This window comes from Balaenoptera borealis, assembly GCF_965194805.1.
Source record: "Balaenoptera borealis genome assembly, chromosome: 3".
Taxonomy (NCBI): Eukaryota; Metazoa; Chordata; class Mammalia; order Artiodactyla; family Balaenopteridae; genus Balaenoptera; species Balaenoptera borealis.
Window position 1 is genome coordinate 518,881 of NC_138866.1, and position 18,657 is coordinate 537,537.

The window sequence follows — 18,657 nt, forward strand, 5'->3', positions numbered from 1 at the left end:
ACTGGGAAACCGAGGCCAGAGAGGACGTGGCCTGGGGACAAGCCCCGCGGCGGAGCGCAGCGGTCCCCGGCCCCGAGGGCCGCCCGCTGCGCGCTCCCGCTCCCGGCGCCGCGCCCTCGCTCGGCCCGCGGTGGGGGCGCCCCGAGCGGCGGAGGCGGATGTGGGCGGGCGGCCGGGCGGGGCGGGCGCGGGGCGGAGAGAGGGCGGGCCGGCGGGACCGAGCGCGGCGGGCGGGCGGCCGGCCCAGCGCAGCAGCGCAGCCAGCGCAGCCCGGAGGAGCCAGCCGGCGGCCGCGCACGAGCTCCGGGTCCGGCGGCGCGCGAGGCCCGCCCGAGCAGCGCCCGCCGCGGCCTCCAGCCCGGCCCCGGCCGGCCGGCCCGCGGGGATGCGGAGCGGCGGGCGCCGGAGGCCGCGGCCCGGCTAGGCCCGCGCTCGCGCCGGACGCGGCGCCCGGTGAGTCCCCGCCCGCCCGCCGCCCGCCGCCGCCCGCCGCCGGGGCCCGGATTTCCTCCCTGCGGCCCGGCCGCTTTGTTCGCGGCCGCCGGGGCCGGGGCCGGGGCCAGGGCCGCGCGCGGCTGGAATGGAGGAGCGGGAGCAGGAAGTGGCCGAGCGCGGCCTGGGCGGGGAGGGCGCGGGCCGCGCCGGCGCTGGGGGTGCGTGCCTCTGGCCCCGGCCTCCCGCATGACCTTGGGGAAGCGGCTCCGCCGGGCGAGGCCCGGGCCGGAGCGGAGGGCTGCGGCCGCGCGCGGGGGGCCGGGGCACCGTTGCGGCCGGGGGCTGCCCGGGCGCCCGGCCAGGGGGGCCCCGGCGTACAGTAGGTGCTCAGGGGGCCGAGGAAAAGGGTCGCCCCGGCCCTCGTTGAAGTTTGTGGGTGGGCCCTTGGAAGGGACCTCATTTTCCCGTAGACAAAAAGTTGTCCGTGGTGGCTGGGTGCCCAGGCCCTCCCACAAAGGACTACAGCCCTCTTGGGCCCTGAGACTTGTTCCTGAGCTGGGTGGCTTCTGGAGGTGCTGGCCACCCATCCCAGAGGCCCGGGGCAGCTGGTGAGCTTGGTGGGTGGGATTGGTTCCCGAGTATTGTCGTGGTAGACAGAGTTGGGGCCCTGGGCCTGTGCTCTGTGGCCAGAGGGCCCCCCACATTCACTCCTGGCCCCCTCCCACCTTGCTCAGGCCACCCCTAACTGCTGTGAGCTCTGGTCCAGGTGAAGGGTGGGGTACACTTGTGGGGCTGGGTTCCCTGCCCCCCAGCTGAGCATCCAGTTCATAAACCAGTGTTTTGGACGCAGGGGGAGGGGGCCCTTCAGAGCACAAATTATTATTATTTTTTTTAAGGTTGTGACTTAAGTAATAATAGCAGTAATTCACCTTTGTGGGGAAGTCACTCACAGGACAGAAGCAGCGGGAAGCAGAGGTCCCATCCGTGCTGCCCACGCTGTGCCCAGAGGCAGCCCTGGCCCTGGCTTGGTGTGTGTGTTTCTGTGCACATGCACACCACCCTGTGTATGTGCAGATATATTTTTACACACGGGGCCATCGGCAGCTGTCTGACTCTGTCAGCACCAGGCCCTGCTCAGGCCCCAGTGGGGGTAGGAGCACATCCAGAGGTCTTTGAGTCCAGCCCTCTGCCTCCAGGCCACGCCTACTCAAGTGTCACCAGAGCCCCCTGTGCCTGCCAGGTGGGGCTCAGAGCCCTGTCCTTGGTGGTACCTCCTCCAGTCTTACTTGCCATCCCTGCCTGTGGGCTTGCTGAGTGTGTTGGGCAAGGAGCGTCTTCCCTGTCCCAGACCCAAGGCAGTGAGTGGGTCTTCCTGTCCTTCCAAATTTAGCCCAAGACAGTCAGTGCAAAGCGGCCTTCTCTGGGTGCTTAGCCCCTGCCTCAGGAGGCCAGCAAGGTGGGCTGTGGGAGAGTGTCTAGGTGGCTATAGGAAGACCCATGTTGGAGGTACTCAGGGTCTCTGTCCGGCCTGGGTGTCCCCGAGAGGAGTCTTTCCTGGCCTGCCCTCCTGAGTGCCCAACTGGAAGGGTAGCAGAGGACTGCTCATGGGGAGAGTGCTCTTTCCCAGGATGCCCAGAACTGGTGATGTGAGAATGGGGTTTTGAGGGATGCCTAGGAGTTCATCCAGCAGGGGAGCAATGGGGTGGGCCACACAGGATCAATGGCCAAAGTGTCTGCTCAAGAGAAGGCTGCTGGTGGGCCTCCAAAGGGCGGGTGCCAGTGCCTCTGAGTTTGCACAGTCCCCCCCCCCCCCCCTCCATTTGTTGCCTCCTGAAAGCTGTAATTATGGGTCTGTAACCACCCTGGACTGGGTGCTCCTTACAGACAGGACTCGTCTGAACCTCTCTTTGTCCCCAGTGCCCAGCGCTGAGCCTGGCAAAACCAGAGATGCCTGGTACATATTGGCCGAATGAATGAACCAGATTCAGACCGGCGGGGGCGCTGTGGTTTAGGAGGGGTTTGGCGTTTCTCTGGGATGGGTGTGTGTAGGGGGTTTTCATGTCACCCTGGAGTGCTCCGGGCTCTCATTTGCACCAGTCGCCTGCACTCCTGGCCCTGCCTTCTTCGCGTTTGAATTTCTCTCCTTTCCCAGTCTGGGGCAGGGAAGAGGAGCTCTGGGTTCTGCCTGGGAACCCCAGCCTCTGGGCAGGAACACCATGGACAGGGAGAACTGGGCACCCTCACCAGGGCATTGGGGAGACTGAGTGGTGTGGGCTGAAGCAGTCAGAGGGGCTGCCTGGAAGAGGTGGCCTCCGCTGGGCCGGCAGGTTAGGGAGGCTGGGATATACCAGGAGGGCCTTTTGGGGGCAGGAGTGATTTGTACAAAGGTCAGGGGAGGTGGGAATGGGTCAGTAAGGGGGGCAGTGAGCTCTGAGGGCTTGGGGGTCCAGGAGGGGTGGTGGCAGGGGCTTGAAGCCCAGGGGGAGGGGAGGCCTGGGCCCAGGGAGCAGTGTGAGTGACTTTGTACCAGGTGCCGTGGCGGGAAGGCAGAGCAGGGGCCAGCGGGGGCTCTAGATGCTAAGAGGGGACAGGTCGCGTGGGAAGGCGCACCCGGGCTGAGACCCCAGGCGCTACGGGCCTCCTGGGCTCACCTCGGGGTCCGAGGAGTGTCCCCAAGCCCAACACAGCCTCACACTTCCCTCTGCTTCTTCCAGAGGCTGTTGACAGCCCGCTGGGCTCTGGGAGGACCCTGCTAGAGGCGTGTGAGCGAGGTCGGGGCCACGCAGGCCCGCGGGAGCCCCGGCACCATGAACGACGTGGCCATCGTGAAGGAGGGCTGGCTGCACAAACGAGGTCAGTGCCCACGGGGCCGGCCGGGGGTGAGGGTCCCAAGTGGGCCTGCGGCTCCTCAGTGGCCAGGGCCGGCCTGGGCCGTGGCTGCCAGGCGAGTGAGGCCTCCCTGGGCTCCTGGACCCTCCTGGACCAGCCCGGGTGCGCTTTGGGGCCCAATGTCCCCGTGGCCTGGAGGGCATGGCCTCGCGGGACCTCCCGGGTGGGGACGTGTGCCCTGGGCCGGCGTGCAGCCCGTGGAGTGGCTGCCTGGCTGGGGCCGTGGGCGGGAAGAGCCACCCGCTTTCCTGGAAGGCAGTGAGGACACTGGGGCCGGTCCAAGGCCTGGCGCACTAGCGGCCCGGGGCGCTGCCCGAGGGCTCCTGAGGGCAGGGCAGGGCTGCCTGGCCTGGCCCGGTGCCGGCCTCGGGCCTGGCTGTAGGCGGGAGGGGGCTCCGTGCCACCCAGTGGCCCGGCTCGGGGCGGGTTTACGCTGGAGCTGCCGAGCTGGCTGGCCTGGAGCCCCCTCAGCCTCCCCTCTGCTCACTCACGTGGCCCTGTGCCCGGGGAGGGGCTCGGTGAGGAGCTGGTGGGACGGGAGCTTGGGCCTGGGCCCCTCGCCTTCCGGCCCTGCCTGCCCCACCGCCCTCTGTTGCTTAGCGGCCGGTGGTGAGGGGCTGGACAGTCCTCCTGTCCAGGTGGCTGGGTAAGTCACTCCCTCCTGCTCCAGGGCGGGGATTGGCCAGTCACCACCTGCTCCCCCAGCTTGCTCTTCCTCCAGACCCGTTCCTCCCAAAGCTCTGGCGATCCCACGCTAGCTAGCCACTAGCCACGCCACTCTTCATGCACACCCTCTGGTGAGGGTGTCCCTGTCTCCACCGCGGGATCCCACAGGCTGTTGGGAGGGGGAACCTCAGACACAGGTGGAGCTCACCGGGAGGCACGGCAAAAGTGGGTGTCACGAGACTGGGTTTTGTGGGATGCATAGGAGCCTCCCAGCAGAGCAGCCTGGGAAGCTGCAGGAGCTGCGGTGGGCAGCACAGGAGTGATGGAGATGAGACCTCAAGGGGCTGCAGAGGGCACAAAGCAGGGGATCAAGGATGCGGTCAGCTGTGTGTTTTTAGAGCTCACTTAGGCGGCTGCAGGGAGAACAGTGCACTGGGCCTCAAGACGGAGGTGAGGTGGCCGCAGGGGCCTGTGGTCCGTGGCGAGCCCCTCCAAGGTTTCCTGCACCCACCGGCCTTCTGGATCCCCTCCCCCAATGTTTACCCCTTCCTGACCCCCAGGAGTACCACTTCTTGTGCCTGGAGCCTCCCACCCCCGCTCCCCATCAGGTCCTACTCTGTCTGCCTCACCTCATAGCCCTCTTCGGTGTCAAGGATGCCCTCTCTGACCCTGGTCCCCACCCTCCCCTCTGTGCCTGGTGGCAGCACAAGAACACACGGGGACCGGTACCTCTTAATCCTTGGCAAATGTTTGGTAACTGACTGTTCGATTAAGGACTGACCTAGGAGATGCCTAGGCCTCAGGGCTGCCAGGGCTCCTGTCCCAGTTACTGGGGCATCCACTGGCCAGCCAGGCTCGGGGGGGAGTGCCCCTCTCATGCTGGGTGAATTTTAGAGTGCCACTCAGGGTGTGCGCGCTGGGGGCACGGGGTGTCGGGTCCAGCGGGGCATCCAGGGAGCTGGGTTTTGACCTGATTCGGCTGCCCCATCACTGTGTCCTTCTCCAAGGGCAAGTCTGTTGACTCCTTGGGCCTTGGTTTCCCCATGGGTACAGTGGGCGCGGTGGTGGGCAAGGGCCTGGTGAGGTAGGCCCTGGGGCAGAGTGCAGCCAGACTCAGGCCGGGACAGAGGGTCCTACGCGCCCACGTGCCTCTGCTCCTTTCTCCAGCCCACGTGCCAACCCAGGCAGCGTGTGGGGCGGCGATGTGGCCCAGGCCCTCTTGTAGCCCGGGAGGGGTCGTGCCAGGTCCCACCTCCACTGCCTGCCCTCGAGCCCCCCCCCGCGCTCCGCTCCCCGTTCCCAGTGACCCCGTGGGCTCATCCCACTGCCCCCACTTCTGTCTTGTTCTCTCCGTCCTTTTGTCCGTCTCTCGGTCCGTCTTTTACGGATCTGTTTTTGCCCACAAACGTGGGCTCTTCCTGTGTGCTGGACTTTGGGGTGACTGGGTGAAAGGAGCAGGGGTCATGTGGCTGAGGGTGGGAATGGGTGGGTTTGGGTTAGGTGTTGGGGGATCGAGGAGGACCCTGATTTGGGGCTGGAGGTACGCGGCGGTGCCGTTTCCCGCGACTGGGCCGGGGGGGGGGGGCTCGCGTACCTTTCCTGGGTGGGGATAGCGTCCTGGCCTTGGTCGTGGGCGGGCGGACGTGCAGGCCGAGCCCCGCGTCACGGGCAGGAGGGTGGGCGGTTGGAAGATGCTGTGTGTGTGTGCTCCGCTCCCAGAGCCCCTCCCTCACCTGCAGCGTCACGCCCACCCCCCCGGCCCTGCCCCCGCCTCTCAGGACTGGCTGGAAGAGGGAGCCAGGCCTCCTGTGGGGTGGCTCTGGGTAGAGTTGGGGGGTCCCTGGGCTGGGAGCGGGCGGAGGGCTCCTGCAGCACTGGCGTGAGGTGCCACCGCCTCCCTGCCCCCTCCCCCCGCCGGGGGTCTGATCCCCAGTGGGGTTGGGGGAGCTCCGACTGTCCTCCAGCTCCTCGCAGACCCCTGAGGCCCCCCACGCTGCTGCTTCTTGTTACGTAGGTTGGGGGGCTGCTGTGGGATGAGGGCCTGCATTGCCCACCGTGCTGTGTCTGCCCTGCGTCCAGCCCAGGGCCTGCACGTGAGGGGCGAAGGGACCTCTGGAGCTGAGTGGGTGTTGAGAGTTGACCCAACGGCCCGTTGGCCAGGGTCAGGGCAGGACAGACCCCCGGCCCCCAGCTCCTTCTCCCGCCCCTCAGGGACACGGGCTCCCATCTCGGGGGAGGGCCCGGGGCTGCGGCCCTGGTGTCCTGATGCGTGTGCTCTGGGCCAGAGCAGCCGAGGGGGCAGAGGAGAGCCTGGCCTGGCGGCTGACGCCACAGCTCAAGTCCCAGCCCTGCCCTGCCCTGCAGCACCCAGGCAGGCCCTCCGGGCCCCGGTGTCCCCGGCTGTCCCCAGGAGAGTGGGGTCCAGCTGCTCAAGGCTCAGAAGGCGGTGAGGAGGAGGGCTGAGCCGGGTGGGGCCGCAGGGACCGTGCGCAGATGTCCTGCGAGACGGATGGACGTCCCGAGCTATGGGTGGGTGTCCCCAGGGGTGGGCAGACTTCCTGAGTAAAGCGGGACGTTCTGAGTGACAGGCAGGCATCCCGAGTGATGGGCAGACACCCCAAGCTACGGGTGGACAGCCCGAGCAGTGGGCAGCTGCCGCTCAGCTCCAGCCGCTGGTGCTGGGGGCCGGTGGGCTCGGTGTGGCTCAGAAAGTCACCTTTCCGAAGGTTTGGTCTGTTACGTGCGCTCTCCTGATTTTTGAAGGTTGACAGTTAAAAACCGTGTCCTTCAGGATGCAGGTCTGGCTGGACTTGTCCTGCGGCCTCCAGTTTTGTCTTTAGGCTGTGTGCGGTGTGCAAGGCCACGGGCCTGAGTCCGTGCAGCTGCTTTGGGACGTGTCCCCAGGGCCCCGTTGTCCCTGCCCACTTGCCCTGGTGCCCGCCGGGCTGTGCACCACCTCGGCTGCAGCCCAACCCCGCGGAGAGCTGCTCCAGCAGAGCCCCACCCGCGGGTCCCGCTCTCGGAGCCCGTGGAGTGGGCAGGGTCTGTGGGCGTCCTCCTGGGTGTCTCCAACCCACGGACGGGCCAGCTGGGCCACGTGGACCGGGAGGAGGGAGGAGGGCAGCGAGGTGCTGGCCACGGGGTGAAGGAAGGGGCTGAGGGTCTGGGTGGGGGTGGGGCACCGGCCTCGGGCACCCCTGGGCTCACGTGGGCCAGCTGCTGGCCTGGCCAGGAGGGTCCCGAAGGCCAGCCACCGCGCCGCAGCCCGGCAAGTGGGGGCTGAGGGGCGGGGTGGAGGAGAGCTGGCCTGTGGGCACGGGGTCCCCCGTCCAGGACCCTGCCTGGACGTGGCCCCAAGTGAGGCGTGCCCGGTGCGTGCACACGTGGGAGGCTAGCGCCTGTGCGTCGGCTTAACTCCCCCCACCCCAGGAGCGGCGGGCCTGGCGGCGTCGTGTGCTCACGGGGCTCCGTGGGGCTGGTCCCTGGCGCGTCTCAGGCCTGGCTGTGGCCGCCCCTCCCCCCACACCCACGCAGCCCATTTCTGGCCCAGACCCTCCCCCGGTTCCGGGCCCTTGCCACGCCGCTGCGCCGGTCCCCGGCGTCCTGGTGGGGGACGGGCTTCTGGACTGTGGTGGCTCCTCCTACCCCCCCCCCTCGGTCCTGGCCAGGTCCTGCTTCCGGCTGCGGCCCTGGGCTTTACCTGCCCCCTCAGGTGGCTCTAAGCTGGGGAGCCGGCAGTCAGTCCCACCTGCTGACACAGACTCCCACCCATCCCCAGTCCTGGGCTTCGCTTGGGGCGGGGCCGTGGGGGTGCAGCCCGGCTCCCCTCTAGAGGGGGCGACGGCTCTGCTGAGCGGACAGCAGGGGCCGAGGCCTGCAGGGGCCTGTTGAACCCACTTCTGAGCACACCTGCCTGGGGGCCCGTCGGCGTGAATCATCTGTGGGCACGGCCCGGGCCGCTCTGCCTGGGCAAGGGGCTCACGGCACCGTCAGGGGAGGCAGGCTGCAGGGTGGGGCTGTCCTGGGCCCTCCTCCCCCCGCACCGCAGCGTCCCTGGCTCAGGCGAGGGATGCCCAGGTCCCCTTCAGGTCTCGCCGCAGCGGCCGCGGCTTTGGTTCCGGGGGGTCCCCTTGGTCCACTGAGGCAGGTGCGTGCAGGCGGCCGGCCCAAGGGTGGGAGCAGGTGCTGGGGCCTCTGCTCCGAAGGACGGTGCCAGGGAGGGGGGGCCCGTTCCTGGAGGGGTGCCCCTGAGCCCGTGGGCGGTGGCACGAGGCTGAGGCCGAGGCCTGCCGGCCTGTGTGGGACTAAGTTTCCTGTTTTGTGAGCCGGTTGAGTTTTCCCTTCAAAACAAACAACGAAAGAGGAAGCTCGGGCGTCCTTGCGCTGGGGGATGAGGGGTCACCGCTGCCCCGGGCCTGAGGGGCCCTGAGCGGGCCGTGCTCCTGTCCGCTTCCTGGTCCTGTGGTGGCGAGCAGGGGGCCTCTGCCGGCAGCCCAGCCGCCCCGGGGAGCTGAGTGTGCGCCCCATACGTGGAGGGGAGGGGGCCCTCAGGAGGGGCCTGGGCCGGGTCGCGTCAGGCCAGTTCCTAGAAGTGCCGTGGGAGGGTGGGGGCGGGGGCGCGGCTGGCATCCCCTCTGACGGGGCGCACCGGGCCAGGCTCGCTGCCAGCGCCCTCCCCGCGGGCCCTCCCGTAACTGGAGCCGGCGGCCGCCTGCCGCCTCTGCACCTGTAGCGGTGGGTGCCCCGGGCCCCCGCCCACTCGCCCCCATGGGTAGGCCCCCCAGCCCGGACCTGGCCCCCCGCAGCTTGGCAGAGGGCCGCGTGCGCTCCCTCGGCCACGCCCCCCAGGCCACGCCCCTGCTGCCTTTCTTCCTGCGTCACGCGCGTGGCTCCGTAACCGTCTGAGATAACACTCGTGTTTCAGGAATGTTGGCATTGATGGGGGGGTTCTCTGGTGCCTCTTCTGCCACCCCTGGGGGCCTTGGGGCAGGGTCCCCAGGGCACTGGGTTTGGGCTCACAGATCCCTGAGCAGGCCCAGGACCACAGACCCCCCACCCCCGACCCCTAGCCTCCCCCCGCTGGTTCCGCCGGCCTAGAGGCATCAGCGGGTTGTCCCTGGCAGGGGTGGGGGCCCCATGCTGGCTCTCCACCCCGGGCTGGGGGGCGGGGTACACCGCGAGCTGGAGTTTGGGGGCTGTGATGAGCTCGGTCGGGGCTGGGGCCAGGGTGGGTGTGGCCGGGAACATGAGGTGACAAGGCTGGCAGCTGGGAGGATGCAGCCTGCCACCATGTCCCCACCACGTCCCCAGCCAGGCCTTGCTGTCCTCACGGCTGTCGCACCACGACGTGGCTCCCAGTTAGGGAACAATAAATAAGAGCTGGGCGGCTGGGAGGTGGAAGGCCCTTTCTCTGGAGGGTCCCCCTGACCTGTCCCTCATTCCCTTGCCCCCTCCCCTGTGTAGGTGGTGCTTTTTCCTGGGGGAGGGGGGGTTGGTGCTTGGAGCCCCTCGCCCCCCGGAGGGCCCTGGCTCACAGAGGCTGGGGGTCACCTAGATGCCAGGGTCTTGCTCTGCCTCCTCTGAGTGTCTGCAGGGAGGGGGTCTGGGCAGGGCCGGTGCCCACGGGGCGCTCCTTTCCTGCAGCTGTGTCTGCAGGGAGGGCTCTGCTGCCACCCCACCTGCTCTCCCTGGAGCCCGTGCTGCCGTCTGTTCACTCCCACCCCCTCCCTCTCGTTGCCTCCGCCCTGCCCGGGGGAGCCCCGGCACCTCCCTTGGTTTCGTTGGGTCTGTCCTGGGCTCTTAGCACAGGAGTGAGAGGCGTGTCCCTAGGGAAACATTCTGGAAACCTAGAACTTAAGTGCCGTGTGGCTTTGGGCAGACGCTGCCTGAGGGCCTGGGCCAGGACCGGTGGAGGCAAGAATCCCCTCTGCCAGGGCCTGTGACCCAAGGGGCCAGCAGATGGGGGGAAGCTGGTGGACTGACAGGCCTGGGGGCTGCCTGCTCCACCCCCCCAGGCCTACCTGCCCTGGAAAATGTAGGCCCCAGATAGCCCTGCAGGCAGAGATATGGCTATGGCTGCCCTGAACCCGGGACCCAGCCCAGCTCTTTGCAAGCAGCCCCCCTGAACCCTGCAGTAGTGCGGCCAGGTGCACATCAGGCGGAGAGCGCGGGGGAGGCGGGTGGCGGGGCGGGCTGGGGTCAGGGGTGGCCCCTTTTTCTGGCCTGTGCAGCAGGTGATGTGTGGTGCCCAAAGAGGAGGGTTTCCGGAGAAGATGGCCAAGTGGGTGGGACGTCCAGGCCCAGGTGATGTGCAGGCAGCTGCAGCGAGGGGGGCTGTCGGTCGTAGCTGGTGAGAGGCCCGAAAGCCGGCACCGTCCTGGGGCAGCAGGAAGGGGCAGGGAGACCCCCAGAGCTGTCTGCTGCACCTTGACGGTGGGGGGCGGGGGCACAGCAGTGCTCCCTGACTGCATCCCTCCCTCCCACCCCGCCTCCCACGTTCCTCTTGAGTCTGTGTGCATTGGGCTCAGGCCTTGGGCCCCTGCCTGCTTGATGGCAGAACCAACGACCTGCGAAGAGTTCTCGGTTTGTGTCAAGGAGTGAGCCCCGCCTGGGCAGCCGGACCTGGGACTCTGGCCACCATCTGCCTCTCTGTGACCTTGAGAGCCCTCTCCCTTGGGCCTCGGTTTCCCCCGGGAGCGACTGGTCATAATGACCCCACCTTCCCGGCCTGCCAGGCAGCCTGGGGACGGCCCAGCCGGGCTCGGGGGCTGTGTCGGGGGAACACCCGTCCTCCACATGTCGCCCCCCCTGCTGGGCCGGGAGTGGCCATCTCTCCTCTCCTCTTGTCCACACTGGCCGTTCGTGCCCCCGTGAGGACCCCGAGGGCACTGCCCTCGGAAAGGCGTCCCCAGAAGCAAGGAGCAGGCGGCATGCCCCCTCCCTGGCACCGGTTCTCGGGCTTTCGCTGACTGTCCGTGGCCTGGTGTCCTGCCGGTGGGACAGGGACACGGGGACGTGGGGACACGAGATGAGCCAGGCCCGCGCCCGCCCCGCTTTGCTCGCGGCGCCGGAGGGGGTGATGGCGTGAGGCAGCTGTCCATGAGCGATGGATGTGGCGGTGGCGGGGGACCGCGTGGTGGCCGCCGTCAGCTGGCACCCGCTCCCCCGGCCTGCTGGGGCTCGCTTCGCTGTGGAGAAATAGCTCAGTGCCGCCTGGCGCCCTGCCAGCCGCCGCCTGCCACCGCTGCGGCAAAGCGTTTATCCAGCAGTTTCCCCGGGAGCTGGGGACTCAGACCGTTCACGAGCTCAGGGCGTGGCAGCCGGCGGCCTGCGCTTGGGGGCTTGGAGGGGCAGAGGTGCCTGGCAAGGGAGGACTCGCGGGTGGCAGGCCTGGGGTGTGGGGAGCCTGCGCGCTGCCCCCCTGGGCCCCCCAGCGGCTCGGGTCCTGGCCTCCGGGTCTCCTGCCGGGGGTGCCCTGACCCACAGCGCGGCCTGGGACCCGGGCTGGGAGGTGTAGAGGCACAGGCCGTCAGCCGGCACCCGACCTGTCCCCGATCCTGGCTGTGTGGCCCCATCAGCGTGATTTGGGCTGTGGGAGACGAGTGATGTTGGCGAGGAATCCCCCTTCCTCGGGGCCCTGCAGCCCCTTCCTGGGAGTGAGCTGGGATGGTGGAAGGGCCCTCCTGGTGGACGACACACGGGGACGCCGAGGGGCCGGGGCTGGGGGCTGGGGGTCCCAGGGGGGCAGGAGGAGGAGGGAAGCCCTGCCCTGGGCGCCCCCCAACGCCCACCCCACCCAGGGCAGTTGCCTCCTCATCTGGAGCCTGGGAGGCAGGTGGGCAGGCCTGGGCATTCGGGGTTCAGGGGGTGTGCGTCCCCTTCGCTGGTGGCCGGGTGGGGCGCCAGTGTCTGGGAGGGGTGGGTGTGGTGCCGTAGGGCCCCTCCCACGCCCTGGCCCAGGGCTGGGCTTCTGAGAGAGCCCCCCACCTCGGGCGGGCTGAGGATGGACCCTCCAGGTGGGGGTGGGCACCAGACCACGCGTGCCTCCAAGTGCCCGGCCCCAGCTCCGGTCTCCCGGCCGGGGTGCTATCCTGCCCTGCGCGGAGGGGAGCTGGGCCAGCTGTGATGTGGGGCTCCAGGGCCCCGGTCTGAAGCGTCCGCTCAGGTGGGATGGGGTGGGTGGGAGCCCTTCTGGAGTCCTGGGCTGGGCTTGGGCGGGAGTGGCAGGGACGAGGGGACCCGATTTGGGTCTGGGTCCAGGCTGGTCCCTGCTGACCCCTGGTGTGGCCGCTGCTGGGAGGCCACCCGGTGGTGGGCGGGCATCTGGCCCCAGAGACCAGGGGACCCCCCCCCCACCCCACCCCGTTTAGGGAGCGGCATCCGAAGAGCAGACTTGGGCTTTCTCGTCTGTTCCTGGCATGGGCCGTGTGTGTCTGTGCTGCCTTATCCCCCTCGCTGGCCCACAGGTGTTACAGCCGAGAGGACAGAGCACAGCCGTGGCCAGGCACAGGGTGGCCACCTCCTCCCCTCGCCCCTCCTGTGTCACCCCCGTCCCTGGGCCTGGGCCGGCCGCCCACCGGCGTCCTGTCCGTGCTGAACTCGTTCAGATGCAGGCCACGGCCCAGGTTGCAGCTGGCGGCCCCCAAGTGACCACCTGGCTGGACGTCTGCGGGCAGGAGTGTCCCAGAGGCTGAAGAAAGGGGTCTGTGGGTCTCAGAGCCTCGGCCCTGGCCTCCCCGGCCCATCCCCCCGGCCCGTCCCCCCGGCCCCGCCCAGCGTTCCTGCTCCTCCTCCAGGGGTCTGGATGCCGGCTGCTGAGGGCCAGGGGCCGGCTGTCGCCTCCACCCGTGTGTTGCCCGGCTCCTGTCGCCTGGCCCCGCTTCAGTGCCCTGGGTCTGGGGGCTGGCGGGGGGCCCAGCCGGCCTGTGGCCCATCCCCCCGGACCCCTCCCCACGGGCTCAACAGCGTTGGGTGCTTGCCCCTCCGCCTCTTTCTGGCCAGTGCCGCTCCCGCCACCCACCCCCAGTTCTGGATCCCAGAGCCTTCCCAGCCCTGGCGGTGGGCTTGTGGGGTGAAAGCTGGAGGGCAGGTGCAGGGTCACGTGGCTGGGGGCGGGTCCCCCTCCCAGGGCCTCAGCCACAGTGGGGTCCGAGGCCCAGGCTGGTGTGCGCGGGTCCTGCCGAGCGCGGACGCCTCTGCGGGCACACACGTGCCGACTGCCCGCGTGGGGTGCGGCGCTGGGGGGCCGCCGTGCTGGGCACGGTGGGGGCCGGCAGCAGTTGGTGAATCAAGATGGATTTTCGGGGCTGCACGGGTGAGGCGCTCATCACTCTCCCCGCGCACTTAGCGTCCCGGGGAGCGGCAGCTGGCGGGATGGGAGGCGCTCCATCAGGGCCGACAGCTCCAGACTGGAGCGCAGGCGGGTGGGAGCGAGCGGCGGGTGCCGGGGTGGAGCGGGCTGGGCCGTGTTCAGCCCCCGGAGCCGGCTCTGCTCCACCCTGCGCCGGGGCGGGCGAGGAAGGGGCGCCGGGGAGGCTGGGTGGGACCGGTGGCTGGGGGGCGGTCCCCGGGCCCGGGAGGGGAGGCAGCATCCAAGGGTGGCCTCACCACCTTCCCAGCCCACGTCCCCAGGGGTCTGGGGGGCTCGGAACTGGGTGGAGGCCCCGCTAAGTGCTGTCGGGGTGAGGGCAGGTTACCGGCCGACTGCCGTGTCCTCCCTGGGCCAGTGGCGTTGGGCTCCCTGGGGAAGGAAGGGAGTGGCTGGAGGCCCCGACTGCCCAGCCTCCCCCGGAGGCCCTGGGTCGTGCCGGGTGAGGGCTGGGCGGTGGGGCGGGGGAGACCGAGGCGCAGGGCTCTGGGCCTTTGCCCGCCCTCCAGGTGGCCGCGTGCGGGGCTCAGCTCGTAGGGAAGGTCCGGCCCCCTCCCCTCCTGCTGCCCCGTGGCCCTCTGCTGAAGCGGGCGCCTAATTAGTAAGTTCTTCGGTGTTGTTCAAACTCCTTGCTCGGCAAAATGTAAATGAAACGTTTTTTCTGGGTGTCAGTATGAAAAATGGCAGTCGCTGGAACGTCACAGAGGACATCTGCTCTGATTCTTGAGTGTGAGCGCCTGTTTATGGCTGATGCTGCAGAACTTCAGGGAAAACTTTCCTGGGGACCTGGGTGACCCATGGGTGGGATGCGGGGGCCCAGGACGGCAGGTCCCAGCCCGAGGACCACCCAGCCGCCTTCTGGGTCTGGCTTCACAACAGCGCTCAGGGCCCCTGCACAGTGAGTGTTGTCACACGGGCAGAGGGGGCTCTGTCCCGAGTGCCCACCCTGGGGACGTGCTGCAGGTGGGCTCGTGTCTGCCGGGCAAGCCCCCGTGAGTCGCACTCTGAGTGTGATGCTGGCCCCCTCGCCGCTGGACGCTAGGCTCCATCCTCTCGGCGGGGACCAGCTGTGGTGGGCAACCCAGTCACCACGGTCACCACAGTAGCTGCCGCGTCCACCACCTGGCGGCACCCAGGGTGGGTGGGGAGTCCTCTTGGCCCTGAAGCCCCTGGCGGGTGGCTGTAGCTGGTGCCCGTGCTCTGGCTGGAGACCCGCTGGTTTGGCACCACCTCCTCCAGGAAGGCCCTCTGGATCGGGCCGGCCTCCCGTCAGTTGTACCCCTTCCCCCAGGTCCAGGTGCTGACCTGGCCCCCATTCCAGCACAGGTTCGGGGTTGGCACTTCATCAGAGGTGGCGCTTTCACACAGTGAAACCTGTCTTCCCACCCACCCTCTGCCTGCCCCGGGGGAATCGGGGTCAGTGCCCGGAGTTGGGGCATCCTGGGCGCATCTGTCCCGGCACAACCAGCTGTGACTTACCCCAGGGAGCGGGGTGCGTAGGGGGCCGGGAGCGTGGTCCGGCGGCCGCAGCCCCTCAGTGCCTGTCCGCCCGCGTGTCCTCAGGTGAGTACATCAAAACCTGGCGGCCCCGGTACTTCCTCTTGAAGAATGACGGCACCTTCATCGGCTACAAGGAGCGGCCGCAGGACGTGGAGCAGCGTGAGTCGCCCCTGAACAACTTCTCCGTGGCGCGTAAGTGTGCCGGCGGCCGCCCCGGGTCGGGATGAGGGCGCCGGGCCGGTGGGCGGGGCGGGGAGAGCCCTCTGGGCCCAGCGCCCCCACATGGGGTCCCCCTGGCCTCTGTGTCTGGGGCCAGCAGCCCTCCGGGGACCAGGCTGGGCCCGCGGCTCCGCGTCACCTCGGGGACCGGTTAGTGGTCGGCTCCGGCTGCCAGGGATCTCCGAGCCGAGCCCGAGGTTGTTCCGGGCGGACCTCTGGAGGCCGGAGGGCCTGGCCTGGGGCAGCCGGCCGACCTGGGCCCCTCCTCCAGCGGGGGCCAGACGAGCCCACCAGGGCCTCTTTCCCCAAAGCCCCCGGGCAGAGGCAGGAAGAGAGTGCGGGGGTGGGGGCCACCCAGCTTCCCGGGGCCTCCGTCGCCCCAGCACGAGTGCCCACCACAGGTTTTCAGAGGCCCCAGTCCACCGTGGCAGTGCGTTTGTTCCTACCCTCAGCTGGGGTGCCAGGTGGGTGGGTGCAGCACTGCTGGCCTGGGGCGTCTCAGGAGGCTGAACAAACTGGCACTTTTTCTAAACCAAGTGCTACTGTGGTCTCGTTATGTATCTGCCGGGGGACGGCAGGTGTGACCCTACCCACGATGGGGGGCACCCAGGCATGGGGACGGGTGGGTGGGTGGGATGCTGGGCCGGGCGGGCCTTCTAGCCTGGTCCCTGTTCCCGGTGCTCTGCCCGGGCTGGCCCGGGACACGGGCCTGGTGGGTGGGTGAGTGATGGGCTCGTTGACCGGCACACCCCGGGGTCCGCCCGGGCTGCTGTCTGGGGTGCAGAGCTCCCGGCTCCACGCCAGCCTCCTTCATTCATGCGCCGCCCTCCGGCTGGCTCTGCCCTCCCTGCCCTGGGAGCTTGGGGTCCTCCAGCGGCCCCCCTGCCGCCAGACCGCAGGTTCTGGTCCAGGGTCTCAGGAGGGGGCGTAGCACAGGTGGCCCATCCTCGGCTGACGGGGAAGGATTCCCAGCCTCCGCGCCTGCAGATATTCCGAGGTGGGGGCCGTCCTGCCCACCCCCCAGTGTGCCTGGCCCCGTGCTGCAGGGCTTCCCATGGGAGGAGCAGAGGCCCTGCGCCACAAGGGAGGCTCCTTTGGGGGTGCTTTACCAGGGCCTGGTTCCTGTGAGCCCTGAACCCCCTCCCAGGCTCCTCAAGTCTCAGCAAAGCAGCGGGTAGAACAGGGGCCTGGGGGTGAGGGGAGGCCAAGGAGGCAGACCCCCGTCCCCGCAGCCTCGTGGCCACGTGGGAGCCTCACTGCAGTGTGTCTGGGCTCCCCGCAGGGCCTCCTGGGTCAGGCTGGGGGCTTCCGGGCTTGGGAAGGACGCTCGGCCAGGGGGACGCTGCCTTGCTGGGGGGCTGAGGCCCCTCGGGAGTGTTCCCCAGGCTGAATGCGGGGGGGGGGGGGCTCAGGAGGCGCATGGGAGGTGGGCACCTCCCAGAGGGGCTCCCTGAGCAGTGGTGGGACTGGGGCCCTGACCCGGGCATTAGGCCAGCAGGGGCTCCGGGCGCAGGAGCAGAGGCGTGCGGGAGGGGCAAGCGGCTGTGCAGGGGCCTCTGCACCACGGGCTCTTCCTTGGGGATAGGTTCCAGGGTGGGGGGATGAGAAGTCAGGCCCTGGGTGGGTGTCAGGCGCCTGAGCCCTGGGGGCTCCTGGTGGTCTCCGATGGGCTGAGCGAGTGGGAGGGGGCATGTGGGGACCCAGAAGGCTGGCCGCACAGGTTTTCCTCTCTCCCCTGCCCCACGTAGACACAGGCCGCCCTCCGCATAAGGCTGGGCCCCCAGCCCCCTCCTGGCCCCGCGGCCTGGCAGACCATTCCTCGCTCCCTTGCGCTCGGCTGAGCCCGGCCGGGGCCCCTCGCGGTTGCCAGGGCCTAGACGCTGGAATGTCGGAGACCCCTGCGCTGGCCCCGCGGCCCCCTCCCGCCTCATACAGGCTGGGCTGGCATCCAGCCCCTCTCCGGGCCTGGGGCACCTCCACGGTTCCTCGGCTGCAGGTGTGCGTGCTCCAGGTGTGCATGTGCCTGTTTTCACTCCCGTGTGCACCTGGGGGCGTGGGCAGCAGTGCGGGGAGGGTGCAGCCCGAGTGGCCTCTGGGGCGGACAGGCAGCTTCTCCACAGGGTGAGCCGCTACCCCCCTCCGTTCTGGGACTGGCGCTGCGCCGAGAGGGGGCAGGCGGAGCGCTGGGCATCGTGAGGCTGGGCCAGTGGTGGGACGTTCCTGCTCGGGGTGGGGGGGGCGAGCTGCTCTCCCAATCCCCTCACCCTCCGGCCGGTTGAGGGCCGTGTCCTGGCTGGCAGGGGGGCTCGGAGACTAAGGAAGGACCACGGAGGGCTGATCGGCCCCCAGACACCTCCTCGGGCGCAGCTGAGCTCTGAGCGGGGTCCCAGCTGGAGTGGGGGTCCCGGCCCCCTTTTATAGGGCGGGAGACCGAGGCTTGGGGAGGGCTGGGCTGTGGCGGGTGGGCCGGGGCGCGGTGCAGACGGATGCTCGCCTGCCCCCAGAATGCCAGCTGATGAAGACGGAGCGGCCGCGGCCCAACACCTTCATCATCCGCTGCCTGCAGTGGACCACGGTCATCGAGCGCACGTTCCATGTAGAGACCCCTGAGGAGCGGTATGAGCTGGAGACGAGTCCCGGTGCCCCAAGCCCGGGGACCTCGGAGCGGGAGGCCCCAGGCCTGTGTGGGGCTGGGGCCTCACCCGACTGACTGCCCTGCAGGGAGGAGTGGACAACTGCCATCCAGACGGTGGCCGACGGGCTCAAGAGGCAGGAGGAGGAGATGATGGACTTCCGGTCAGGCTCGCCCGGCGAGAACTCAGGGGCCGAGGAGATGGAGGTGGCGCTGGCCAAGCCCAAGCACCGCGTGGTGAGGCCCGGCCCTGCCCTCGGGGCCCTGCAGTCGTGGGTCCCCGCCCCGCCCAGCTCCCGCACAGGAGTGAGGGAGGGCCGCCAGGTTCGTCCCCCTGAACCCCAGGGCTCCAAGTCGGGGCGCACAGCCCCGTGATCTGCCACGAGCCCTGGACCCCCCGGACCCCTCAGGCCCCACCTGTGCTCGGCCCCGAGGCTGGCCGCGGCGGCCCTGGCGGCCCCGGCCTCTGGCACCCCTCACCACCGTTGGGCCTCCAGCAGTCACCATGCTGCCCCCTGACCCTGGTGCCTGCCCGCTGCCCTCAGACCATGAATGAGTTTGAGTACCTGAAGCTGCTGGGCAAAGGCACCTTTGGGAAGGTGATCCTGGTGAAGGAGAAGGCCACGGGCCGCTACTATGCCATGAAGATCCTGAAGAAGGAGGTCATTGTGGCCAAGGTAGGGGCTAGGGCCGGGGCTGGGGGCTGGGGGCCGGGGGCCGGGCCGGGTGGGGCGGGGCGGGCGGCTCAGTGGGCCCTGTTTTCCAGGACGAGGTGGCCCACACGCTCACGGAGAACCGTGTCCTCCAGAACTCGCGGCACCCCTTCCTGACGGTGAGTCCCCTCTGGACCCCGGGGGGATAGCTCGGGCGCCAGGTGCTGGGGTCGCGCAGTCAGTCGCACCAACCCGTCCTCCCCTGAGAATCTGGCGGGCTCAGAGCCCCGTGGATG

At 69.3% G+C, this 18,657-nt stretch overlaps 1 protein-coding gene across 3 annotated transcripts in view; it reads left to right on the forward strand.

Moving 5' to 3' along the window:
* Positions 1–225: 225 nt before the first annotated feature.
* The window catches only part of AKT1 (AKT serine/threonine kinase 1), a 65,747-nt gene continuing 47,315 nt past the window's right edge, over positions 226–18,657 (forward strand). For 2 of the 3 annotated variants that reach the window (XM_082387611.1, XM_082387612.1), the window contains exons 1-7: positions 228–453; positions 3,150–3,288; positions 14,921–15,049; positions 17,581–17,692; positions 17,798–17,945; positions 18,254–18,385; positions 18,475–18,540. In XM_082387611.1, the coding sequence (XP_082243737.1) occupies positions 3,243–3,288; positions 14,921–15,049; positions 17,581–17,692; positions 17,798–17,945; positions 18,254–18,385; positions 18,475–18,540 (633 nt within the window). In that variant the 5' untranslated portion in view covers positions 228–453; positions 3,150–3,242. Of the gene's footprint in view, positions 454–3,149; positions 3,289–14,920; positions 15,050–17,580; positions 17,693–17,797; positions 17,946–18,253; positions 18,386–18,474; positions 18,541–18,657 lie in introns of all 3 variants that reach the window. The other variant, XM_082387613.1, reaches the window with a different exon arrangement.